Consider the following 24,691-nt stretch of genomic DNA (forward strand, 5'->3'; position numbering starts at 1 on the left):
CTTTCTCTTGGGTTCATTCCACTCCCTGTTAGCAGCTCTCCTCAGCAGGTAACACATAATTCTGGCCTAACATCTTGGGTTCTCCAAGGCAATTCAGGCTTCAACTGCACAGCCTTGTGAAATAGCCTCTTTGTCAGGCCTCCATTAAGGACACCCCCCACATATGCCTGGCCTCGTTGGCATTCTTTTGGCACAGAGACAAATTCCATAATCCCTTTGTTCTATCCTTACTAAAGCCAGAACGATGTGGCTGAAGCTGCCAAGTTCTGCTGTTTACTGGAGCTGAAACATGGCCCCCTCATTGAATTACATCTTCACCAACTTTCTGTTTTTCACTGCCTAAACTTGGCTGCCCTGAAACTTGCTCTGTAGACCAGGCTGGCCTCAAACTCAGAGATACACCAGCCTCTGCCTTCCCGGTGCTGGGATTAAAAGTATGCCCCACCACAGCTGGCTCTAAGCTTTTCTCTAGTTCCTTTTCACAAATTGGAAATTCAGCTGGGATGGGGGGGAGGTGTCTTGCCCTGAGGTCACCACTCCCTAAATTCTATTCTTTATCCCTTTATCTCCTTGAACACAGGACTTAGCTCTATTACACTTCTTGGTAATATGAGTTTTCTCCTCAAAACTTACTTTCTGTAATTTACCTTGCTCAGTTTGCTCCTTTTCATTATAAAAGAGTTACCACTAATATCCTCATGACAGAGTCTCTATATCAGGCTGCTTTGAGATTTCTTCTGCCAATGGGATTAATCCAAAACTCTTCACTTTCGCCTCAGGCAGATTCCAGACAAGGTCAAAAAACAGCCACTTTCTTCGCCAAAGTATCACGATACCTGTCTCTAGGCCACAGAGTAACATTCTTTACCTCTGAAACCTATTGATCCTCATAGCCCATCCAATCACATTCAACACCACTGTCTTCCATGCCCCTACTAATAGTACAGTCAATTAAGCAGTTCTTAAAGCATTCCACTGCTTTCCTAACCTACAATACCAAAGTCCATCTTATTCCCAACAAAAGTATGGTTAAGCCTATCACAGCAATACCCTAGTTCATGGTAACTGTCCTGGAACTAGCTCTTGTAGACCACGCTGGCCTCGAACTCACGGAGATCCGCCTGCCTCTGCCTCCCGAGTGTTGGAATTAAAGGCTTGCGCCACAATTGGCCAGCTGGTAATAAGTTTTCTGTCTCCCAATAATAAGTTTAAAGGCTGAAGCATTAAGCTAGATCAATCCGAATTGGTAAAGTATAACAACAGGTTTATTTGAGCAAAGCAACTTTCTGCTGGTTTTTACAATCCCCAGAGATCTAGGCTTGAGAAGCGTACCCCAAACAAAAGCAGGGAGATTTTATAGGTCGTAGGTGAGGGTTGATGACATGTCCTCCACAAGCTGGGTTTGTGCCCAAGTATGGTCAAAAGCCAAGCACCTTAGGTAAGGACTTGGGCAGCTGGCAACTTCAGGGGAGGAAGCTGCAGTAGCCACCAAGAATGCCAAACTGGACTTTTTGGCACCCTTCCTTTGTTCAGAGACTGCATGAGCTGGGTTTGGAGAGGGGGGGGGATGGTGCTTTCCATATCATCCAGGGGAGTGCTGGAGGGTCCAGCTGAGTGAACACCTGGTACCAACCTATCTTAAGGTTTCTAGTGCTGTGAAGAGACACTCTTCTACAGGAAAGTATATTCCTGAGGTTGGCTCCCTTACAGTTTCAGAAGTTCAGTCCATTATCATCATGGTGAGGAATATGGAGGCATGCAGGCAGACATGGTACTAGAGCTGAGAGTCTACATCTTAGAGGCAACAAAAAGTTGACTGAGACTCTGGGCAGTGTCCTGAGCATACAAAACCTCAAAGCCCACCCCCACAGTGACACACTTCCTTGAACAAGGTCACACCCACTCCAACAAAGCCACACCTCCTAACAGTGACACTTCCTATGAGATTATGGGTGCCAATTACATTCAAACTCCCACATTCCCCTTCTAGAGTGAATTAGGATAAGAAAGTCTGCATTACCCAGAAACACAGATAATCTACAGCTGTGTCCATTACTTGTTGAGCTGACAAGAAGCAGTTTAAGGGCAGAAGTTTCTTTTGTCTCTCAGTTTGTGGCTGCAGTCCATCATGGTGGCAGGACTGGCTGGGTCCATGGCAGCCAGGGTATGAGGTTGCTTCCTCACATCTGGGTGGATCAGGAAACAGAGAGAAAGGGGGCTAGCAGTGCCCAGCTGGCTTTCGCCTACTCCTCTTTTGGTCAGTTCTGGACTTTAGCCTGTGGGAATGGTGTCACCCCCAGGCTGAGCCTTCCACTGCAGGGACACCTCTGTGGAAGCACCTCCCAGACAGACCCTAAAGTGTTTCCATAGAAGCCCAGGCATTTCTCTTTCCCTTTCTTAAAATCCTACTTTATTTTTTTATTGAAGTATATGTGTATGTGTTTTTGTTTGTATGCATATGTGCACACACATCCCGCGTGCCTTCAACAGCCAGAAGAAAATCTCAGATCCCCAGACCAGAGTTAGAGGCAGCTGTGAGATGCCTGATATAGATGCTGAGAACCAAACTCTGGTCATCTAGAAGAACAGCAAGCTCGTTTAACTGCTGGGTGCTTCCGTTCTCTGTCCCTTAGGCATTTCTTCATCCAATTAGCCATTATAACCTAGAAATAAAACCAATATCAATTTTAGTTTTTTACTTTGTTTCAACCAAATTTGCCTGAGGGGGGAAAAATCTTAATCACTAAATTTTCACCCTTAGGTAGTTTTGAAACTAAAATATATGTGGCACAGAAGAGAATCAAAAGCCAGAATTTAGGGCTGGGATTCTGTGTTACTTTGTCACTATAATAATGGAGAGGACTTGGTCATTGTCATCTAAGGTACCCTGCAGTCAAATCAGAATATGAGCAGGAGAGAGACCCTGCCCTGCCCTACTAGTTTCTAAGTGGACCCTTTTTAGTAGCATCAAAACGTGATGATAGTTTTCTAGACAAAAACAATAGATCTATAAATAACCAACCCCACCCCCAGCCCATCCCAGCTGAATTTAGTGCATTGACCGTGCTGTGGGACTATGTAAGGAAGAAACATGGGCTGTTTCTAAAAGGGTTGGCCTTGTTGACAGCTTTGATGTTAAGATTGTTGCCACGTGTTGTCATGCAGCTATAATGTCCATGACTCATCTTCGAGTCTTACCATCTCTGCCTCCTTGGCTTCCCTGCAGTGATGGACTGCAACCTAGAATTATAAGCCAAATAAACACTTTTTCCTTTAAGTTGCTTTCATCACATTTTTATCACACCCTTAAGGAAAAAAAAAAAACTAAAGGGCCATGTGTCCCTCAATCTCTAAAATAAATCTGTATTCCTGTATGTTTCTTTCATTTATTATAGCAATGAAAAGCTAGCAAATACCAATGCTTATATTCGCATTATAAATAAAAATGGCAATAAAGTGCTAACATAACACCCTTCACATACACTTACAAATAAAAATAGTAGGAGAAGTAAAAGAAATATAGTTAAGAAACAGGATTAATGATTATTCAACTTTTTGAAGTTCCCCAGAACCATTTAAGATTGAAAAGGTCTTCTTCTGAGAAAATTTCACATGTACATAATCTTAAATACAATTTCACATTGAACTCATAAACTCCAGAGAATATAAATCACTTGTGTGCCTATTAACCCCAACTTCTGAACGGGTAGGTGAATCTAATATGACTCAGTGGCGATACATGGGGATTTAAATTAATTAAACGCACTAGAAACTTAATGCTCCATTTCTGTCAGTGTGTTAGAGCTCAGCGGCCAGATGTGTGAGGCCTCCATTTCAGATAAGCAAATCAAGAGCCCTTTGTAACTCTGTGCCTGTAACCGAGACGACAACTCCAGCTAGGCCCTCAGGACTATTTTATAATTATTCAGTTTTTATGTTGTGTCTTAGTAAATTCTCCATAGTGATAGTATTAAACCCTTTCTACATTTCTGCAAGCCCAGCGTTTAGGATGGGTGGAGCTTATCTCATGTCGGCCTCATCTCTTGAGGCTAGCATATAAATCTTTCCACTTTTCTTATATCTACAGTAAATATACTGTGGGCTTTCCCTTAGTTCTTAATATAATGTGCTACAGAAATATCTAGTACCAACAATATAATCAGAACTTAAGTAGTAGACAAGGGAGTCTGTTTTGTTCTAGGAGCCTGGGCTCCCTTTGTTTGGATTTGTGTTGAGAAGTTTGCATCTTTAATTAGCCCACAGGAATTTCTAGTGTATACATCAGTATCTCACAGCATCTCATACATGCAGCATGCTCCCTGTCAGTAGAAATAAGAATAGTTAAAACATTTGAGCAGTTTCTTTTTAAGACGCCTCTCTGTTGTAGGGAGCTATAATTCTATATGCTGGTTAATTTTTTGTCAGCTTGACACAGCAGAGTCATCTGGGAAGACAGAACCTCAGCAGGGAAAATGACTATTAATCTGACCTGCAAGTCTGTGTAGTATTAGTGGCTGATGGGGGCGGGCCCAACTTAATGTGGGCAGTGCCAACCCAAGTGTACCTGGGTTGTATAAGAAGCAGACTGAGCAAGCCATGAGGAGCAAGTCAGTAAGTAGCACCCCTCCGTGGCCTCTGCTCTGTTCCTGCCCTGACATCACTCCGTGATGGACTGAGATGAGGACATGGAAGGCAGATAAGCCCTCTCCTCCTCAGGCTGATTTTGGTCATGGTCTTTATCACCACACTGGAACTCTTTGCCTCCTGAAAAAGCTTTGCTTGCTGGCCTTTCAAACAAGAGATTTAACTTTTATTGAGTTCATGTGTGTGGCGCCCATGTCTTTTGCTTTCCATTAATATCTTCATTTAACCCTTCTGACAATTTTTCCAGAGGAGCATTAGGAATAATAGGGACAGGCTGGAAGATGAAGTAACCCTGTCATTGTGAGTAAATACAGTCCTCCAAGCTTTACTTCACTTACTTGGCTTTTCTTTAACGTGGTTTTAAAATCTATGGCATAAAATCTACCCGCATAACAAAATTTAAACTCTCATTGCTGCAACTGTATGCGCATTGTTGTGCAGCACCTGTCCCCAACACTTGCGTCTACATCCCAAATGCTCGGACCCACTAGAACGCAATACCCCACTTCCCACTCCTCAGCCCTCAGCAGCACTCTGTGTGCTTCTGCGAGTGTCTGCCTGTAGACACCACGTGTAATAGACCCATGTGGTGCTTCTCTTTCTGTCCCTGGTTTATTTCATGTATGATGCCTCAAGGTTTATCCTCCATGTTGTAACATATGATAGGACTCCACCCCCTTTTCAGTGTGTGTGTACCACTGTCCACACACGGGGTTCAGAAGACATTTCGTGGGAGTTGGTTTTCTCCTTCCAGTTATGAAGTTCACAACAGTGCCCTTACCTTCTACCCCATCTCTTAGGCCCTGTATTAACCCGTTTTTAAGGCTGAATAGTGTTCACTGAATTTGTCCATCCCTCGCTCGGTTATTTCTACGTCTCTGCTGTTATGTTTCACACTTCAGCACAGATGCATCTTTTGAGATCCTGTCTTCACTTCTTCAGGACGAATCAGCGCAAGAAGAAGGCAGGGGTCCTGTGAATAATCCATTTGCAATGTTTTCTGGAATCTTTTTCCTTTTTTATTTTTTTGACCTGTTCTGGGACAGTATGGGCACCTCAGTAGCCATCTGAGGTCGGTGCATTGCCGTCACCACAATTGCTCTAGCAAACCTGGTTCCCTTAGCCGCTGCCACATTTTGCCGAGCTAGTGATTGAGTTTGCACTGTCTTCTGGAATCTTTAAACTTTTTTTTTTTCCTAGTGGCCATCATATAGCAGGTTTAAAATCTTATCTCACTGTGGTTTTGATTTCCCTGGTAAGATTGAGCCGTCTTCATAAATCTGTTGCAATTTATTTATCTTCTTTGGAACAGAATCTGATCAAGTCCCTTGGCTGGCGGTTTTATTTGATTTCGTTGTTTGGAATCTTGGTTGTGGGGCGTCTTACAGGTGTCAGATATTAGCCCCTAGTTGTAGACTGTGGCCTCATTGCAGATGACATTTCGGAGTATAGCACTTGACTTTCGTGGTACAGTCCCATGGCTACCATGGCTACTGGATCAGGCTGTTTTAACAGAATCATAAGGCGGCTCACATGTGCGCTCAGAGAGTAATCATTTGACATTCTGGGGATCTCCTCCTAGACTCAGTAAGGTCATCAATGCCCAGCATGGGGTCCTCGGCATTCAGCTTCCTTGAGATGCAAGGCTTTTGTAGTTATTCTTTTCATGCATTTCGTCTGAGCAGCTATCACTCCGTGTGAGAACTAGAGCAGACAGCGTGTTAGTTTGTGCATACAGGTGAAGTAAGCGTGGGGCCCAAGCGGAATCTCTAAGGTGCTTTTGGCCGAAAGAAGCTGGATTTGCAGAGCTCCCTTCTGTTTTTAGGATTCGAAGCCACTGCCGCAATGGGTTGTACATTGCTGTATCTTTTGTCTTTTACCATGCTGTAAAATGTAGCTCTACTGGGGCTGGAGAGATGGCTCAGTGCTTAAGAGCATTGCCTGCTCTTCCAAAGGTCCTGAGTTCAATTCGCAGCAACCACATGGTGGCTCACAACCATCTGTAATGAGGTCTTGTGCCCTCTTCTGACTAGCTGTATACATAATAAATAAATAAATAAATATTAAAAAAAATGTAGCTGTACTGCTCATTACAGCGGGAACTAAACCAGCTGTTAGACCTTGTAAGGGAGTGACATCTGCTGACCCAGCACTTAGTATTTGATGGCACTCTCTGGGGGAAAACAAACTATCTTTCAACTGGCCACCTGCTTGTAGCCTTTTCAGGTGTTGAGGATGCGCACATGCGCCCTGAGCTCAAGGGATTCCCATTGCTAATGTTCTGAGCTGGTTTCCAGGGAGCAGTATTGGGACAGCTACTGCTCTTCCTCCGTGTAAACTCAGGACTTGAAATCGATATTTTTTTTTTTTTAAAGATCTCTAATACACAAGGCCCTGGGTTTGATTCCCAGCACCAAAAAGAAAAAGACAGCCGGGCGGTGGTGGCGCATGCCTTTAATCCCAGCACTTGGGAGGCAGAGGCAAGCAGATCTCTGGGAGTTCGAGGCCCACCTGGTCTACAAGAGCTAGTTCCAGGACAGGCACCAAAGCTATAGAGAAACCCTATCTCGAAAAACCAAAAAAAAAAGAAAAAAGAAAAAAAGAAAAAGACAGCCCCAGGAAGTGACACTCACTCAGTTAGGAACTTTTGCTCTGGACTGAAGCGTGTAGTCAGGACCCAGGACCCGGGACTACTCCGTATAAACTTCCTGTATCTTGGAGTGGTTAATTTACTATGCATTCCAAATGTTCTTTGCTGTAATGTATCCTTCCTTCCATGAAGACTATCTAAAAGTTAAATTCCAATAAAGTGTAACATATCAAGGATAGGCAAGGGACTGAGGTCAGTCTGAACTACAGAAGGAGACCCTGTCTCAACAAAATTAGAACAGATAAATTGTAACTGCTACAGTGACTAATGTTCATTTCTAGCTTAGAATTCACTTCAATTTTCAGTCATTACTAATTGTCATTGTTATGCCAAGGCCCCAGCACTAAAGAAAGACCAAGCTGTAAACACAGCTGGTCTACCCTTAATTCCAGGCAGGCACAGGTGTTTCTTAAAATGGGACTTTCCTAGAAACTTAACATTGGCGCTCTAGTTCAAAGAACCTCTGGCCTGTTGTTCATTCTTTCATGTCTTCATTTAACAAACATTTGTCAAATACCAACTTTGTTCCAGCCACTGCAGTCTACACCAGACGTATAAAAATAAACCCTTGACCCTGAGTTCACAGACCAACATAGTCATGGAGATAGATGTGTGTGTAAGTCATTGATTACAGTAGTGAGACATGAAGAGGTGGAAGGTCAAGCCCAAAGGGAACCATGGATTGCAGAGGCCGGCAAACCGGACAGTTCCGACCCAGCACACAGAGACCAGTTTCTGCTTCCTGTCTACCAACCATCTGGACCTTCTGCGACCAAACCACCCACCCTATCCTAACACCAAACCTTTTCTCTCCTCTTTGTGTTGGATTCTGAAATCGTTGACTAGAACTTCCGTTCATACAGGGGCCTTGTCTTAGCCAGGGGTTCTATTGCTGCAATGAAACACTGGAGCCAAAGCAAGCAGGGGAGGAAAGGGTTTGTTTGGCTTACGCTTGCACGACAAGTCCATCATGGTGGAGGAAGCTAGGACAGGACCTCAAACAGGACAGGAGCCTGGAGGCAGGAGCTGATGCAGAGACCATGGAGGGGAGCTGTTTGCTGACTTGCTTCCCATGGCATGCTCAGCCTCCTTTATTATAGATGCAGGACCAGCAGCCCAGGGGTGGCCTCACCCACAATGGGCTGGGCCTCCCCATCCATCACTGATTAAGAAGATGCCTTACAGCTGTATCTTAAGGAGGCATTTTCTCAAGTGAGCTCCCTCTTCTCCGATGACTCTAGTTTGTGCCAAGTGGAATAAGACCAGCCAGTACACTCTGCGAAGAGTGGACTACTCTGTCTCTCTTCCTGTTCTCTTTTTCCTTTACTCTCAGTGGCCAGTCAGTGAACAAGACCTGTTAGGATCTGTCCACTGCTAACGTTGCTAGTCCACAAGCTCTCAGACTTAGTGTCTGTGCTACTTTTCCACATCAGTCTCCCCATCTTGAGACTTTCTTCTTCCAGCTTCCTCTCAGCAGTTTACAGCATCAAAGTGGCATGGGGGCATGGGGGCATGGGGGTGTGGGCAGGGTAGTGGGGGGAGGGTGAGCATGAACAAAGTGGAAAGACATGTATGAAAATGCAATAGTAAATCCATGTGTTAGCATGTTAACCTAAAAATAGCAAAAAAAATTAAAACTTTAAAGTAATAAACAAGTTATTTGTGTGGCTTTGACTCTGCCTCCTCTAAGGAAAGCTCTTACTCTGTAGAGGAAAAGCTCCAGCCAGAGCGTGGGTCTAAATCCTCTCTCCGCCAAGGACTAGCTCAGATCACCTCTGTTCCGTTTTTATACAGCAGGATCAAAATGGAGACCCAGCGTTAGGGAACTCTAATCATGAGGAGTGATGGAGCTAATGCTTATAGGTAAAGTGCCTAACATTTGACCGGCATTTATTCACGATGACAGTTTTAGTCAGGTGGACATCAGGTCTGTTTAGTGTAGAAGACTTGCCCTGGCACCCAGGATCAGCCAAGTGAAGGGGCGAAGAGTGGGCAAGTCAGTAAATGAGTTATTCCCCATGGCGGTGCTGGTGCCGTGTTAGCAAGGCACTGAGTGGCTAGAGAGTCAAGGAGAGAGGGAAAATCCTATTTAAAAGTTCTGTTGAGCCTTTTATATAGTAGCTCCAATTTCCATACTCAGTAATTCCTAAACCGTAGGTTCCTCAGACATAAAATTTTCACATCTGCGATTTCACTCTGTTCCTTTGCCGTGACAGGTAATTCTGTTTCAGTACGTGTGAATTTTGTGTCTGTTCACTCAGGAATCACTTGAGGAAAAGAAAAGCTGGGCATTAGCTATATAAAGGGAAGAAAGGGAGCCACAGAAGACCAGAGTTTACAGGAAATCTTGGGGGTGGGGGGCTAAGAACAGTCATGGAAGAAAATGTGGGATCCTGAGCCTGGTACAAGAACTGCCGGGAGAGGTGGTGTCAGGACACCGGAGAATGCACAGAAATTCAAAGTGGCTTATAAATACCTACAAATCCAAAACAGCCCTGGGTGTAGGTGGTAAAGGAGAATGTAAGTTGGAAACTGCCTTTGGTCCTAGGAGCAGACTAATGTGATATTTGAGTTCAGAGTGAGCTGTGTTCATCAAACACTGCTTTCACTCCTCCTGTCTCGATTCTGTCGTCAGTGACGTTAGGAAATGACACACTGGGAAGGAGGGACGCCAGGGAGCACTGCTGCTGACCAGTGGGGAGTGCTGCTGACCAGTGGGGGGTGCTGCTGACCAGTGGGGGGTGCTGCTGACCAGTGGGGGGTGCTGCTGACCAGTGGGGGGTGCTGCTGACCAGTGGGGAGTGCTGCTGACCAGTGGGGGTGCTCGTTTCGCTCCTGCCGCTGCTGCTGGTGCTGGAGGCTCTTACTGTACGCTTGTTTTCTCTGGTCAGACAAAGGAATTTGCAAATATTCCAATCAAATTTTGGGAGAATTTAAGCAGGGCTTTTTGCTACGTATCTGTTAGGTGCTGTTTGCTAACATTACCTTTTCTTAAGATGTCTGTTTTCTTGGGGATTATTTCTCCTTGGACAGTTCCATGCATGTAGGCAATGTATTTTGATCATATTCTTCCCTAGCTCTTCTCTTCCACGCCCGCCCCTGAACCCCTCCCACCATGCCTCTCAGCCTCATGTCCTCCTCCTCTTCTCTTTTTTTTCTCTTTAATAACCCACGAAGTACATTAGTGCTGTCCTAATAAGTGTAAGACCACCAGTGGCCACGCCCTTGAAGACAACTGATCCATCCTCCCACCAGCAACCACCAGCAGCACCTCAGCTATGGGTGGGGCCTTATGAGGCCTCATCCACATGCTTGATTGTCTGTGGGTACCCTCTCGTTCCAAGAGGGCAGCAGCCATTCGGGGTCCAGAAGACAGCATTTCTCAGCACTCTGCCTCATCCCCCCTCTTCAGTCCAGTGTGGCCCTCTGATGTTCCCTAAGCATTGAGATGGGAAGATTCCATGTCTTCTTTAAAGCCATGTGCTGAAGTTCTCATTCTGAGCACTTGGGCAGTCTCTGCAGTAACCGATACCAGCTGGACATGCTGCCCTTGTTGCCCTCGGCTGGCAGAGGGTTGCTAGCAGCGGCTTCATTAGCAGCTCCTCTAAAGTGCTTGCACGTTTTAAACACACTCGTACTGTCGTGTTTACTCAGCATCCTCTCTAGTGCTAATACAGAATTTTATGAGCATATAACAGCTTGATTTAGGAGACTTTAATACGACTAGAGTGTGTAGGAATGGCACACTAAAAATCTCCTATGGGACACTTCCCTCTCTGCTGTTCTGAGCCATCCTGCTTCGGGCTTTCCCTGAATGTCCTCTGTCACTTTCTCTTTATGCTGTTAACTTAGCTGTAGCTCGTAACAAACCGTGAGCTCTTCTGAGAAGACACACCGAGCAAGACTGCACAGAAGTCCTGCTGTCATAAGTACTGAATCAGGGTTTGATGGTGGTGGATCAATGCCTCCGTCTATGTGACTGACCTGATCTGGGCCATGCTCAACTGTGTACCAGTGACATTTAATATTTCTCAGTTAAGAATGCTTAAGTAATAAGGCAAGAGTAAAAATAAGAAATAAAATGCAACAGGAAAATATTGGTATTAACCTAATTCTGAAATTCATCTGCAGAATAGCTCTCTCTTTTTTAATCCTGGGGACTGACAGTAGTGCTCACATGTGTTAAGTAAGCTTTCTATCAATAAAATGTGTCTCCAACCCTCATCTTACCGTTCATTTTGAGGCAGGGTCTCATTAGTTTGCCCAGGATGGCTTTGAACTCACTCTGTAGTCCCAGCACGATTTGAACTTCAGAGCCTCTGAAGCACAGTTAATAAAAACTCAGAGAAAAATTTGTGTTCAACTTGAAGATCCGAAAAGCAAAACAGCCAGCCACTGGCTCTTACCTCGACCTCAGTATGAAATGGCGATCTTGTCTCTGGGAATCTTAGAATGAGAAAGAGACTGAGAGCTGTCTCCTCCTGTCTTATATTCCTCTCTAGGACTGGGATTAAAGGCATGCACTGCCCAGTTTCTATGACAACTAGTGTGGCTACTGGGATTAAAGGTGTGTGTTACCACTGCCTGGTCTGTAAGACTGACCAGTGGGGTTGTTTTTCTCTCTGATCTTACGCAAGCTTTATTTCTTAAAATACAAATGAAATGCCACTGCAGTCCTCCTGCCCCAGTCTCCTAGCATCCAGCCCAGCAATTATCTCTCGCTGAGGAAAGTTCCTTTCCTTCTCAACTGCAAAGGCTGAACCCTAGTTTCTATTCCCTGTTACTGCCTACTTAAGAACTGGAATAAGATGGCAGGACCAGGGTTCCACCGTGGCAGACTAAAGAGAGGTCCAGGCACAACCGCCTGAGTGTCACACCCTGAAATCAGAGACACAGAGACACTAAGCACGTGAAGACACTGAGCGACATAAGAAAAAGGAAGCATGGGGCGAGGAAAGTGTTTACTGTGTATGTACTGAGTGTCTAACACTTGGCTCACAAAAGCCTTGCTGTGACACATGGCTGTGTAATGAGCAAATGACAGGCATAACATAGAGAGTGCTACTTGGCCACTTAGCACAAGCTCTTTCAAGCCAGTGTAGGAAGTGTGTTCTTTGTACATGGCATAGGAGTGGAAATGAGGAAGTTTTCAGATGTATTAGAAAGAGCCTGGCATGGGCTGTATGATCACTTACTAAGTCATGTGGTCACTGGGACACCAAGCCAGCTGTTGCTGTTTCCACTTCCTAGTACTCTGAATGCAGCCACTAGCCAGGACCCAAGAAGAAAACTTCAACAGCTACTTCAACAAATGCATTTTCCCCATTCAAGCAAAGCGCGTGGCTCCAAGGTCCTTTGCAGTATGGCCGTAGCTGTGTTTAAATGAGAGCAAGGCTCTCTCTGGTGCTGTGGTTTTGGTTTTGGAGTTTTCTTCTTTTTTTAATAAGTAAAATGCCTTCAGACTCCTTCAATGCAGAAGGTAAGAAATCGTCCATCTAAAGAGCAGGCTTGGTTTCAATTTCTTTCTTCTTCTCTTGTGCTTCTCCCAGACAGTGAAGATTGCATCCTGGAGCCGCTCTCCCTGCCAGAAAGCCCAGGTGGCTTCACCGCTTTAGCGGAGTCTCCATCTGTGCCTTGTATTTTCTGTGAAGAACATTTTCCCGTGGCTGAGCAAGACAAACTTTTGAAGCACATGATTATTGAGCATAAGATTGTCATAGCTGATGTGAAACTGGTTGCAGATTTCCAAAGGTAAATTTTGGTTTTGTCTCTAAAAAAACTAAATTTGTTCTTGACTGAAATATGGTTTCTATCTTACACAGAGAGTAATCTCTACACAGATATGGAAAATTATGCTCAGGGGGTTTTCTTTAGATATTTTTATTTCAATCTTTTATTGATGAGCATCTAAATCATGATTAATTAAAAAATGTATTTCCTACTGAGGAGACCTCGCAGTAGTTGCTGACTTGGTAATTACCAAGAGCATAGAGTTTGGAGAATCTGAAAAGGCTCCATTTCGTTGGAAAGTGACGAGTGGCCTCAGCTTTATAATATAGTGTAAATTGTCTCTCAGGCCACCGCGTTATTGCCTGGCAGCAACCTCGTTCTTGCCGTGGGTCTTCTAAAGCAGCAGCCTGCATTATCGGCAGTGGAGAAGACTATGGCAATAAACAGGCAAGCCTGGGCTGGAATGCGGGCCTCTTAGCCTTGTGGTGCGGAGCAGGCGGGTTAATGCAAGCACTGGTCTCTTGTTTGTCAAGTGAGACTAGCAACTGCCTGTGACGTGCTGCGCATCTGACAGATGAGAGCCAAAACTTATTTGTCTTTTGATTAGTGATGAAATTGCAGTCTTGCAGCTATAGCTTCAGGTTTCAGTGGCCTTTATACTAGTCTGAAAACCTAATTATCATTTATTTATTAGATTAGATTTTCAAGAAAATTTCATTCAAGTTTCCACTCTATCTAGATTTTTAGAAAGACAGCTTGTTTAAAGTTGAAATAGCCAGTATTCCAGTAGGGGTAGTCCAGCTGTCCTCGTTTCTGATGTCCTTCCCAAATGCCTGACCCCAGCACGGCTATGTGCAGCATGCCTGCTGTGTCCACGTGGATCCTAACCCACCATGTGTGCACCAGCACGGCTGTGTCTGCTGTGTCCACGTGGATCCTAACCCACATGTGTGCACCAGCACGGCTGTGTCTGCTGTGTCCACGTGGATCCTAACCCACATGTGTGCACCAGCATGGCTGTGTCTGCTGTGTCCTTATGAATCCTAACCCACCACGTATGGTTATTTTTACTAGACTTTGATGTTGCCTGGTCATAGAAGAGAGCAAGGAAATGTGAGTGACGTGTGTCACCAACTACTAAACTAATTCTTGCATGTTTTCAGGACCAACACATTGTGCATGTGCATCTCTTTCCCCTTTGTTATTCTTTACTTTTATATTAGAGAGAAATGGTCAGAATAGTTGTTATTAGAATATTATAGGAGCTTTGCTAAATATAATACTTTTTCAGGATGTATTCAGATCTGTTCCTTTAAGACACTTCTTAAGCTAGATATTTTCCAACTCTTTTTTTCTCCAAGTAACTATGACAGGACTATTAAATGAATATGTCTTATTTTACTTAGCTTTCTTTGTTATAAAGTCATCTGTTTACCATATAAACAAAAATTAATTTAATGGAACCAAAATTTCATCTCCAAAACAGTCATTGACCATATGTGATCAGTTCGGTTAGAGTCTTCTCAACACAGTGTAACTTACTCCAGCCTCAGACAAGAAACCTTAGAGAACTGGGGAAGCAACGAGAGTGAAGAGCTTGGTTGACACGGATGGATCCTCTCTGCTCAGAGAAAATCTGATCCTTCGAAGCATGAGTCAGAAAGGTTTTAAATAAAATACATGGGATGGGTTTGATTTTTTTTTTCAAGAGGCTCTCTGTGTAGCCCAGGCTGGCCTCGAGCTCACATTCCTCTTCCATGGGCTTTTAAATGCTAGGATTACAGAGTTACATCACCATTCCAGCCTTACCTTGTGTGTTCTAATAAGTAAGCCATAAATTTTCATATTAAACATACTTGACACTCTTTATTGAAACATAGTAAGTATAAAACTTTCTAGGGCAGAGGAAATAAAACAAAACAAAATTGAAAATCTCCCCTTTGAGGCCATTTAACATTTATTTAGAGTGAGCTATTTTCTGGCTTTCTTTGGTAGATAAAATTGTGCCAAAGAATAAATGTTAACTCTGTAATTTCCTATGTTCCATTCATTCAGTGCTCCTTGGATAATAACCATATTTCAACCCTTCATACTTTTATCAGTAGGTGTACAAACTAAAGTGCAGGCCAGAGCAGGCAAGATGCAGCCACAAAGATGTTCTTGTATGTTTCATGGGACGTGATTTGAAATTCTTTTCAACAAAAGTATTTGTTGATTACTTACCAATTATTTTTATGACTTTTTAATAAAGTGTCGAAATGTGATCATGACTGTCCTCTCAATGAAGAATTCATACCACGTATTTCATAAAAACTTTTATATATTGAGTAGCTGTAACTGTAACCTTGGCTAAACTAGAGAAGTAGGGAAAATGAAGACAAGAAGTACTACATAGTCATATAACTTTGAAAGTTGTATGCCCCAAGAAGTGTGTCTTGAAGACTTGCTGTCACTAAGCTGTCGATTGAATACAATTCCTCTTTGTGCCTGTAATTACCACAAGAAAATGTATAAATGGATACCCCTGAGTTCTGGTTAAAAATTGCAAAGACACTACTATGTGTTTATGACATTCTACACTCAGATGTAAGCGTGGACTGAATGCATGTAGCTGTGCAGTCACTGTGTGATGGGGAGTGTGCACCCATGCGTGTAAGTTGTATTGTGGTTTGCGGTTCTCTCTCGAAAGGTCAGCTGCCTCAGGCACCTGGTCCTGCCATATCTAGATTTGCATATTCATGAGCATAAATATGTGTATATTTCAGTTTGAATAACAATTCTTGTCCTATTCTTGACATCTCTAACACAGGTTCCACTATATTCCTTTATCCATGGCACAACTTTGCAGTGGAAGATGGGCTAAGCAGAACATTCCCCAGCCTCTTGTCTGTGTGTGTGTCTGTCTGTCTGTCTGTCTTTGTGTCTGTATTTGTGTGTATGTGCATCTATGCTGTGTGGAGGCCAAAGGTCAACATAAGGTGTCTTTGCCCATTGGTCTCCACCTCGTATTTAAGATAGGGTTTCTCAGTGAACATGGAGCTCATAGGTTCAGCTAGACTGTCTGATCAGTAAGTTCCAGGTATCTGTCTGTGTCTATGCAGCCACCACCACCTCTAGCACTGAGGTTTACAGATTCGGGTGCACAGCTTTTATGTGGGTATAAGGTATCGAAGCTCAGGTCTGTGTGACAAATTTTACTGACTGAGGCACCTGCCCAGCCCTGAGCTTCTTTCCTTTCCTTTTTCTCCTCTCCCACTCCCTCTTTTCCAGGACAGGATAGTTAACTAATAGAGTGAACAGGAATAGCTGTGTAGAATAATACCAAGGAATGGAAAGTGCTGGAGTTGGCCAAGGAAATGATGCTTTGTCTCTTTTGCAGATGCATTTCTCTTAGCTACTTTGAGGGATATACTATCCCTTCCACATCTAAGGCATATGGAAGCCAGTGGGTTAGCCACATGTGCAGTCTTTGTAATTCAAGCTGAGCTAGAGCTTAACATTGTCATTTTCTGATCTGTGGATAAAGTTAGAATTATTCTGTAAGGAATGCTTCTCCTCCTTCACATTAGATTCCCAGGGTTGCTAGACACGAGGAGCAAGAACTAAATATGTGCTTCTGTCTTACTGCTCATGGCTTCTTTCCTTGTGCATCCTCGTCTTCTGTTGGCCATTTTTATTTACTGGCCAGCTCATATCATGGTTCTCTTTTCCTCGGATCTCTCTCAATAGACTCTTTTCTAATCTGGCACTCCCCTGCCTCCAGAACACCATGAGGTGACAAATATGCTGAAAGAAGAGTAGAAGGACACACATGTGGGGAGCTGCTGGCTAGAGAACCCCACAGATGTCCCCACGGACTCACCCACATTCTCGCAGTGTTGACTTTGGTAGACCATTGCTAGATGCTGTATCAAGCCATTTAAATGTCCAGATCCTACCCTTTCTATGTTCTTCCAGTATTTCAGTAAATTTCATCCTTTTTTTTTTAAACAAAGCTTTGTTTCTTTGGTGTAACTTGCTTTTCTTATCTGTAATTTGTGTATTCCAATAAACTGTCAACAATACTGTCAGTCTTCCCATCTCTTGCTCGTCCTGAGGAAGACCACATTCTCCTGTTGGTGCCCTCCGGTCTGTGAGGTGACACTATAATTCATCCTGTTATAATAGATGCATGGAAGGACGAGCAGCTTGGCTGAATCGTGTCATTTACTTTCTTCCCGCACATGTACAAGACTGGGTTCTGATTTGCTTTTAAGTTTAGCCCATATGCTACTTCTTCTAACTCTGCTCATTAAATATGAAATGTTAGCTCAGCTGTTTTTCCAAAGGCTACATTTCATTTATTTTTGGCACAGTGTAGGCATTTAGACGCTTGCCTAATTGTCCAGATGTTGACTGTATGCTGATATCTCAGTTTACTGAAGATGACCGCTCAATCTTCTCTTCATCTTCTTGGGTGTCGTAAGCCTATCTGATTCTCACATTGTCTTTAGATTTATTTATTATTATGTGTTATGTATGGATGGTTTCCCTACATGTGTGTCTGTGTACCACAAGAATGCCTGGTGCCTACAGAGGCCAGGAAAGAGCATCATATCCCATGACTAGAGTTACAGATACTTGTGAGCCACTATGTGGGTCCTGGGACTCAAACCAGGATCCTCTGGAGGAGCATACAGTGCTCTAAACTGCTCTGACCCCCTAATTCTTACATTTTCATTACATGTCAACTATAAAGTTATTTTAGAAAACTTCATTGTCACAATAAAATAATTCACTTTAACTATGTGTGGTAGCATTTGCCTGTAACCCCAGAATTTAGAAGGTGAAGGCCCAACGATGAGGAATTCAAGGCTAGCCTCAATAACATAGCATGTTCAAGGCTCTTCTGTGCTATAGAGAGCCTGTCTCAAACAAACAACCAAAAGAAACTCATTTTGACTTTCTTACATACCTGTTTATTGAATGTCAGAGTTGTAAGGTTTACTCATTTCATGCCTTTGTAGAGTAGTGTGGTTTTATTAAATATATATCTCATATCTGCAATGCCCCACTGCCTTTCTCTTCATGTCTTCTCTAGCAGTTCAGTTAACATCTGCTTTTTAATGTGGTGTAATTAGACATTCTTGTATGATCCTATCATTTAAGAGTTGTATATTGAGTCTCATCATCCTTCTGAATATCATTTCTTAGGTACATTTTATATTGGAGAAAAAGGTTCACTGAACAGCCCATCACAGATTTTTGCAGCGTGATAAGAATCAATTCCACAGCTCCATTTGGTAAGAGCATGAGTTGAGTATCCACGGAAATCAAAACTCATACAAATAATCTCACTCCCTTAAATTACACTTGCTCTCACTTGCATGGTAGCTGAAATTAAACTGATGTTTTTAATTTTGCTTGACTAAATCTACATCAGAATTTTATACCAGATACTAATGGGCATACACACACACACACACACACACACACACACACACACACAGAGTGTAAGCTACAAGATGATGTTGGCCTCTACCACTCTTTATCTTTTGAGTCCAGGTCTTGAACTGAGCCATCAGTTGCATAACTAGCTGGCCAGCAAAACCAAGGAACCCAGCACGCAGGGGAGGCTCCAAGTCAAGGTCCTCGCTTACACAGCTAGCGTTTCACTGACTGAGCCCCCTCTCCACCCCTTCACAGCCACACGATTTTAAAGAAGTAAATATTCCTGGAATTTTCATTTTCTCATCTGTTGTTCTACTGTCTCCACAGAAGAACAGGACAACTACTTCTTGTTGTGTGATGTGTTACCGGAAGACAGGGTCCTCAGAGAGGAGCTTCAGAAGCAGAAACTGGTAAGAGCTCAAAAGTGTGACTGCTGTGTTAGAAGTACAGACAAAAGTCAGTCTTGTTCGTCCCTTTCCCCACCTTTACGTAAGGAGATTTGCAAGCATGCACAAAATAAGAGACTCCACGTATGTGTCGTGAAACAGAAAATTGTATTCTCTTGACTGAAGTGTTCACTAGAAATGCAGAGAGAGCCTTGCCTCTGTTTCCCGAGTTATCCCCAACCTGAAAAGACATCTACATACCTTCACTAATTCTAGATGCTTAGCACACACCGTGGGAGAAAGGCATTCAGCTAATCCAAATTGAATTGGCTAGCCGTTTTTTCCTTGTCTTCTTTTCACTGGAATGTGCTCTGTGCTAGCATTTCCTTCATTCTCTGTTATGAATTACGTGCCTGGCTCAATCACCATAGTAGCCTTTCTTATTTTGTTTTATCCACAAGCAAGCAAATCTGAAAACCTCAGCATCTTTATTCTTTAAAAAATGATAACAGCATATAAAAGCATAAAAGTTTTATCCTTGTAAGTTAGCTGAAGGTGAAGGCGTAAATCACAACCAATCCCACACCAGTTTGGAATTATGATTAATAGAATGGTTATTTATTTAAAGGGGAAAAAACTACTCGGGAGGCAGAGGCAGGCGGATCTCTGGGAGTTCGAGACCAGCCTGGTCTACAAGAGCTAGTTCCAGGACAGGCTCCAAAACCACAGAGAAACCCTGTCTCGAAAAACCAAAAAAAAAAAAAAAGGGGGGGAAAAACTTACAGATCACTGTCCCAGACAACAGCCCTCTGCACAATCAGGAAGGGAGTCTAGTCACCGGGAGTGGAGCAGGAAGTAAGAGAGAGAGAGAGAGAGGAGGGAAGTGGCCACTTTTTTAAAGAGAGAGACCACACCCCAATGGGCTGGTATCTCAGCGGCTATTGGCTGGAGGAGCGGAAGGAGCTCCCACGACAGTTAGCTGTGCATTTTTAATGTTAATTTTATTTTAAAACACTTTCCTATTTATGATTTGATCTTGACTGTTATTTGCAATTGGCTAATTTTCCTTTAGCAGTTTCTTATAAGTTTTCCTTTATCTTTAGATCTTATTAACTACATTATAAGGAGACTGTGAATTTAATTATCTTTGCTGTGTTCTCAAGAAACGCCTCAAAGGACAAAATACAAATGAATATTAAACTACTGTCATGTGTAGAATCCCCACTTTATACAGTGGTTAGGCAAAGAATCCAAGGTATACTTCATATCGTAAGAGTGTACATATAAGAATCCACATATATGTCTTAGTAACACATGGTGCAGAGTGGCTTATAGAATTTTGAGGACTAGGCGAAGCAATGCATGTAATACTCGTAGAATAATACTTGGCATGTGGAAGCATTCGGGAAGTATTAGCCAGTAACAAAATAACAATACAGTGTCTTAAGTATTAGGATGTAGAAAGATGGCAAGTTGTAAAGACATCAGGAGAGATGTATTTGGGCCCAAAGATTCCAGCTGTGTCTGAGAAAGCGGGAAGACTGAGCCGTCTGAACTGGGGGAGCCGAGGCAGGCTGCTGCAGGGAGACGGTGCTGAACTGGAGCTGGGCTGCACGATAATAATGTGGACTCCTCACCCGTCAGTGTGGCAGGAAGGAGACAGTGAAGGTAGAGAGTGCATTTAAGGCTGTCAGATTCTAGGAAAGAGCAAACCTACTTGGAGATTCAGAAAGATGCTAACGATTCCTGAGCACCAGCCTTTCAGTAGGTCTGTCCACACTGGGAGGTCATTGTGGCGGTGAGGAAAGATAAAGTTGCTCAGATTCCCAGGAGAGATGAAAAATGAAGTTGTTGCTTTCGTAGTCAATTGCTTGGCATCCCGCATGCCTTGTACTGTTATTCTGGGCTTTGGTGCTCACTGTCTCGGATGTTCCCACTGTGCTAGTACTACATAAGGAGAAGATGCAGCCTGGAATTGGAGATTGGAAATGCAGAGGTTTACAGTGTCCATCAATACAAAGTGAGAGAGACTGACTTAGAAGCAGGAAGACAGATCATATTTGCAATCTCCCCATTTCCTGCTCCATCATGTGGAAGTTCCAAGTTAGTATGGCTGGTCCTTTTTAGAGAGTTGCCAATGATTACAAGATACCTCTCATGTATAAAAAGATGTTTTAATCAATAGTACACATTTATGGGAGAAAAAAATTCTGAAGGAACTATGGAGTTGGGGAAGGTTCTGGAGGATCTAAGTAGCCTACACCCCTCCCCTAGCTTCCAGTAAAAAAGGCTTTTCCCTAGATCTTTTTCATTATTCTGGCTCTTACCCAGCTGGGCTGATGTCAGTGCATGCGCCTCCGTAATGGCTCTCCCACACTGAAGGCCTGACTGGTGCTGATGGGGAGTAGGCAGAGTGAGTAGCCATCCATCTGATCCATCCTTCTCTCTTCTGGACCCAGCTCTAAATTTTCCTTTATCAAGTGTTTCTATGATGATTTATCATCAGCAGTTTAAGTTTAATATGCCTGAAAACGGAGCTTCCTTTCCCTGAACCAGAGCTTACTGTGTACCTGCCCTCCTTCTTGTTTTTGGTTGGTTGGTTGGTTTTGGTTTTTTCAGAGGGTTTCTCTGTGTGTCTCTGGCTGTCCTGGAACTCAGGAGGAAGACATAGCGTCACTCAGCTGGAAGGAGGGGGTGCCCATGAGGGTAGGAAGGATGCTTCTTAGACCTTTGGTTGTATGCCTCGTCTCCAGGCCAGAGAAGGGTTTTCTAATAACTATTATAAATGGCAGCTGTGACGACTCTAAATAATTTATGAAAAGTTTAGCCTGCCTAGCAGTTTAGTCCTCTGGAGAGAAAGTTTGTCTTATTTTTAAACCCCTTTCATATATCTCACCTCACTCCACAAGAAAGCAACAAAATGAAATTTCATGTCTTCCAGTGAGAAGAGTTTTCCTTCCCAGGCCACTTTTCTTTGTAGTTTTTACAGATTTTTAGTAAAAGATAATATTATTGTCTATCAATCTCCCTAAATTAAAACATAAATATGCTTCTATAGCTTTCTCACCTGATGCCTGTCTTTGTAGAACATTGTAAGTTCTAGTACTGCATCTGGAATAAATCTTCCCAAAATCAGCATAGGATGGCATTTCCTGGTGAATAGAACGTGGTTATTAACAGTCCAGCATAGACTGAGTTAGCACGAGTGGCCATTGAATGATTTTAGCCTTTGAATTAATTATGAGTTCAGAACCCGAACAGTATTTTTCTGCCTCCTAAGTTTACCATTTTGAGCTTTTTCCTCTGATGCCTAGAATTTACAAGTCATCTTCACATGTACATTCACTGTATGGACTTGGCAAGGCTATGTTATTGTTGCTATTCCGATGTACGGACAAGGTCAGAGGTGTCAGGGAATACAGAATGTGTGCAGTTGTGGCTTTTAGTGAGCCAATCGGAAGGGGCGCAACTCAGACTGTTTTCTAACCCCAAGCATCCTCTATCAAGTCTGGTCTCTCTTCCTAAGCAAATGTCTTGTTTTTAAATTGACATTTGTTAGAAAAGAACATAAATACACATGTAAGAAAATAGAAATGGGTTTTCATTGGGAATTTTTAAAAGAAATCCTGATTTATTATTTTCTTAGATCAGCAGTAGATAGGAATTTTATTCCCTTGGACCTATGCTGCTTCTATTTTCTTTTAAAATTTGAAGACTATGTTTTCAGAGTTTCTCTATACACTAGAGAAAGGTGGGGCTGTGGATGACCCAGCCAATTTCGTCTCGGGCAGATAGCACTATCCTGAGACACATCATGCTGATAACTCTCTTCTGAATGTGGTCAGACAAATGGACATTTTACAGTCACTCAATGCTACCTATTCAGTTTTTAATTTTCTCTATTTTTACCTAAGCTAGATTTTTTAATATTTATTTATTTATTATGCATACAATATTCTGTCTGTGTGTATGTCTGCAGGCCAGAAGAGGGCAACAGACCTCATTACAGATGGTTGTGAGCCACCATGTGGTTGCCAGGACTTGAACTCAGGACCTTTGGAAGAGTAGGCAATGCTCTTAGCCACTGAGCCAACTCTCCAGCCCCTAAGCTAGATTTTTTATGTGTATTGAAGACAGAACACTGGCTTTTTAACTTTCTCATATCTTTAATTCTTCTATTTTCATATTATCCTACACATCTGCCTACCTTTTTATGATGATAGTATGCATCTTGTGAATGATTAATACATTTTTTATGTTTTAGTTCTTTTCTTGGCCAGCAGGGGTGAGAGGTCTTGCCATAGACTTTATTGAGCTCACGGTTGCCTTTGCTCACCTATCCCGTGTTGTTATTATAGGTATGCACCACCCCTGGATCTAGTCCATCTTTAAGATATTCTGTCTGTTGTCCCTTCCTCACTTTCCAAAAGCTGCCCGATGAGACTCACCATCCCTTGCGGCAAGCAGATGGTTATTGACACTCTCTGCAGCTTCAGAAAGGGTGGGAGATACTGATGTCTTTTATGAAGGTGAAATATTAGTCAGATTAAATCTCGTGGGTTGGGGGAGTAAGAAACCATCCAGTAAGTTTTCCTTCGAGGAGTGTGGGCATGTCTCAGTGGTACAGTGTGCTTGCCAAGCATGTGTGAAAGCTTGGGCTTAATCCCCAGCCCTGCCAAATTTGACAGGGCGTGGTAGAAAAGGAGGGACTTCCTCCGTGCTTTTTTTCTTTGTTTGTTTGACTGTTTTTGCTCACTGTCACGGATGGTCTTGTTTGTCCGTTATGATGCTTTGATTTTGTAGCGAAGGTGACTTTCTACTTCTGTCACAAAACAATGACCAAGTTTTATTATTTTTACAAAAGCATGTGATGCCATTGATAATCGTTGATAGTCATTCTCGTCTCTGCTGTGCTTTAGTATATCAAATGAGAAATACTACTCAGGTCATCAAGTTATCACAGGTCTTCCTTTCCTAGTACCCTTTAGCACCTTTGACACTTGAAAGGAATTCTTTTGTGGGAATGGATTGCAGCTTTCTGCCACGCCAGAAGACTTCTAGAATGCCTGGATAAGCCATATAAGATCGACTCAGAGAGCAGCTTTGTGCCCGTATCTCTCCACAGACTGACTCATGGTCCATTGACTTTTAAGCTTAAATTAGTGAATTTTTTATGCTTTTCTGATTCCTGCATGCTGGGTGTTCACATGAGGATTGTGATTGGGGAAGCTCAGTTTTGGCTAATAAGATGCTCAGAGGCCTGATGACCTGAGTTCAATCCCTCGAACCCATGGAAGGTAGAAGGAGAGAAACAACGCCACAGAGTTGGCCTCTAACCTCTATATACCACCATGATGCGCGTGTGTGTGTGTGTGTGTGTGTGTGTGTGTGTGTGTGTGTGTTTGGTTACACGTGTGCGCTCATTCACACACACAGACACACTAACTTTTTAATTAAAAGAAAAAGTGAATTTTATTAGATTACTGTGTGTGGTTAAAATGAAAACAGCATCTTCCTGCCAGAAGAAATAAGAAATGACAGAGAACAGAGGGAGGTGGCGTCGTTAGCCTACCTCTGTTTGAGCCAATTGGAAATCAGTTTCAATGGCCTATATAGAGTTCACTTGCTCAGACCCTAAAACCCTACCAGTTAAAATTCCCCAGTATTTTCACATTTGTTTAGAATAGAATGCGGACTCCTGGGAACCTCAGAGGCTCTGGCCCTGCTTCTCGTCCTCTCACCACGTCTCGCCCAGTCCACTGCAGCCGTCCTCCGTGTGTCTCTGCTCCCCACACACTCGTTCTGATGCCCAGTGTCTGTTTGCTCCACTTGCTGTGCTGCTGTCCCGAAT

The 24,691-nt window shown here is 43.1% G+C and overlaps 1 protein-coding gene and 1 non-coding gene across 3 annotated transcripts in view; one reads left to right on the plus strand and one right to left on the minus strand.

Annotated features, from left to right (window-relative positions):
* Window positions 1–24,691, plus strand: part of Znf277 (zinc finger protein 277) — an 89,607-nt gene that overhangs the window by 37,627 nt on the left and 27,289 nt on the right. The window contains exons 2-4 of one of the 2 annotated variants that reach the window (XM_041658425.1): window positions 12,844–13,045; window positions 18,218–18,306; window positions 18,782–18,864. In XM_041658425.1, coding sequence (XP_041514359.1) covers window positions 12,844–13,045; window positions 18,218–18,306; window positions 18,782–18,864 — 374 coding nt within the window. The remainder of the gene's footprint in view (window positions 1–12,843; window positions 13,046–18,217; window positions 18,307–18,781; window positions 18,865–24,691) is intronic. The other variant, XM_041658426.1, reaches the window with a different exon arrangement.
* On the minus strand, window positions 5,675–5,807 carry LOC121452656. Its single transcript, XR_005974900.1, has one exon. It is a non-coding gene; the product is annotated as a small nucleolar RNA SNORA66 (small nucleolar RNA).

The sequence above is a fragment of the Microtus oregoni genome, unplaced genomic scaffold (genome assembly GCF_018167655.1).
Source record: "Microtus oregoni isolate MIOR12 unplaced genomic scaffold, Mior012 000009F_ref0000495, whole genome shotgun sequence".
NCBI classification, from domain to species: domain Eukaryota; kingdom Metazoa; phylum Chordata; class Mammalia; order Rodentia; family Cricetidae; genus Microtus; species Microtus oregoni.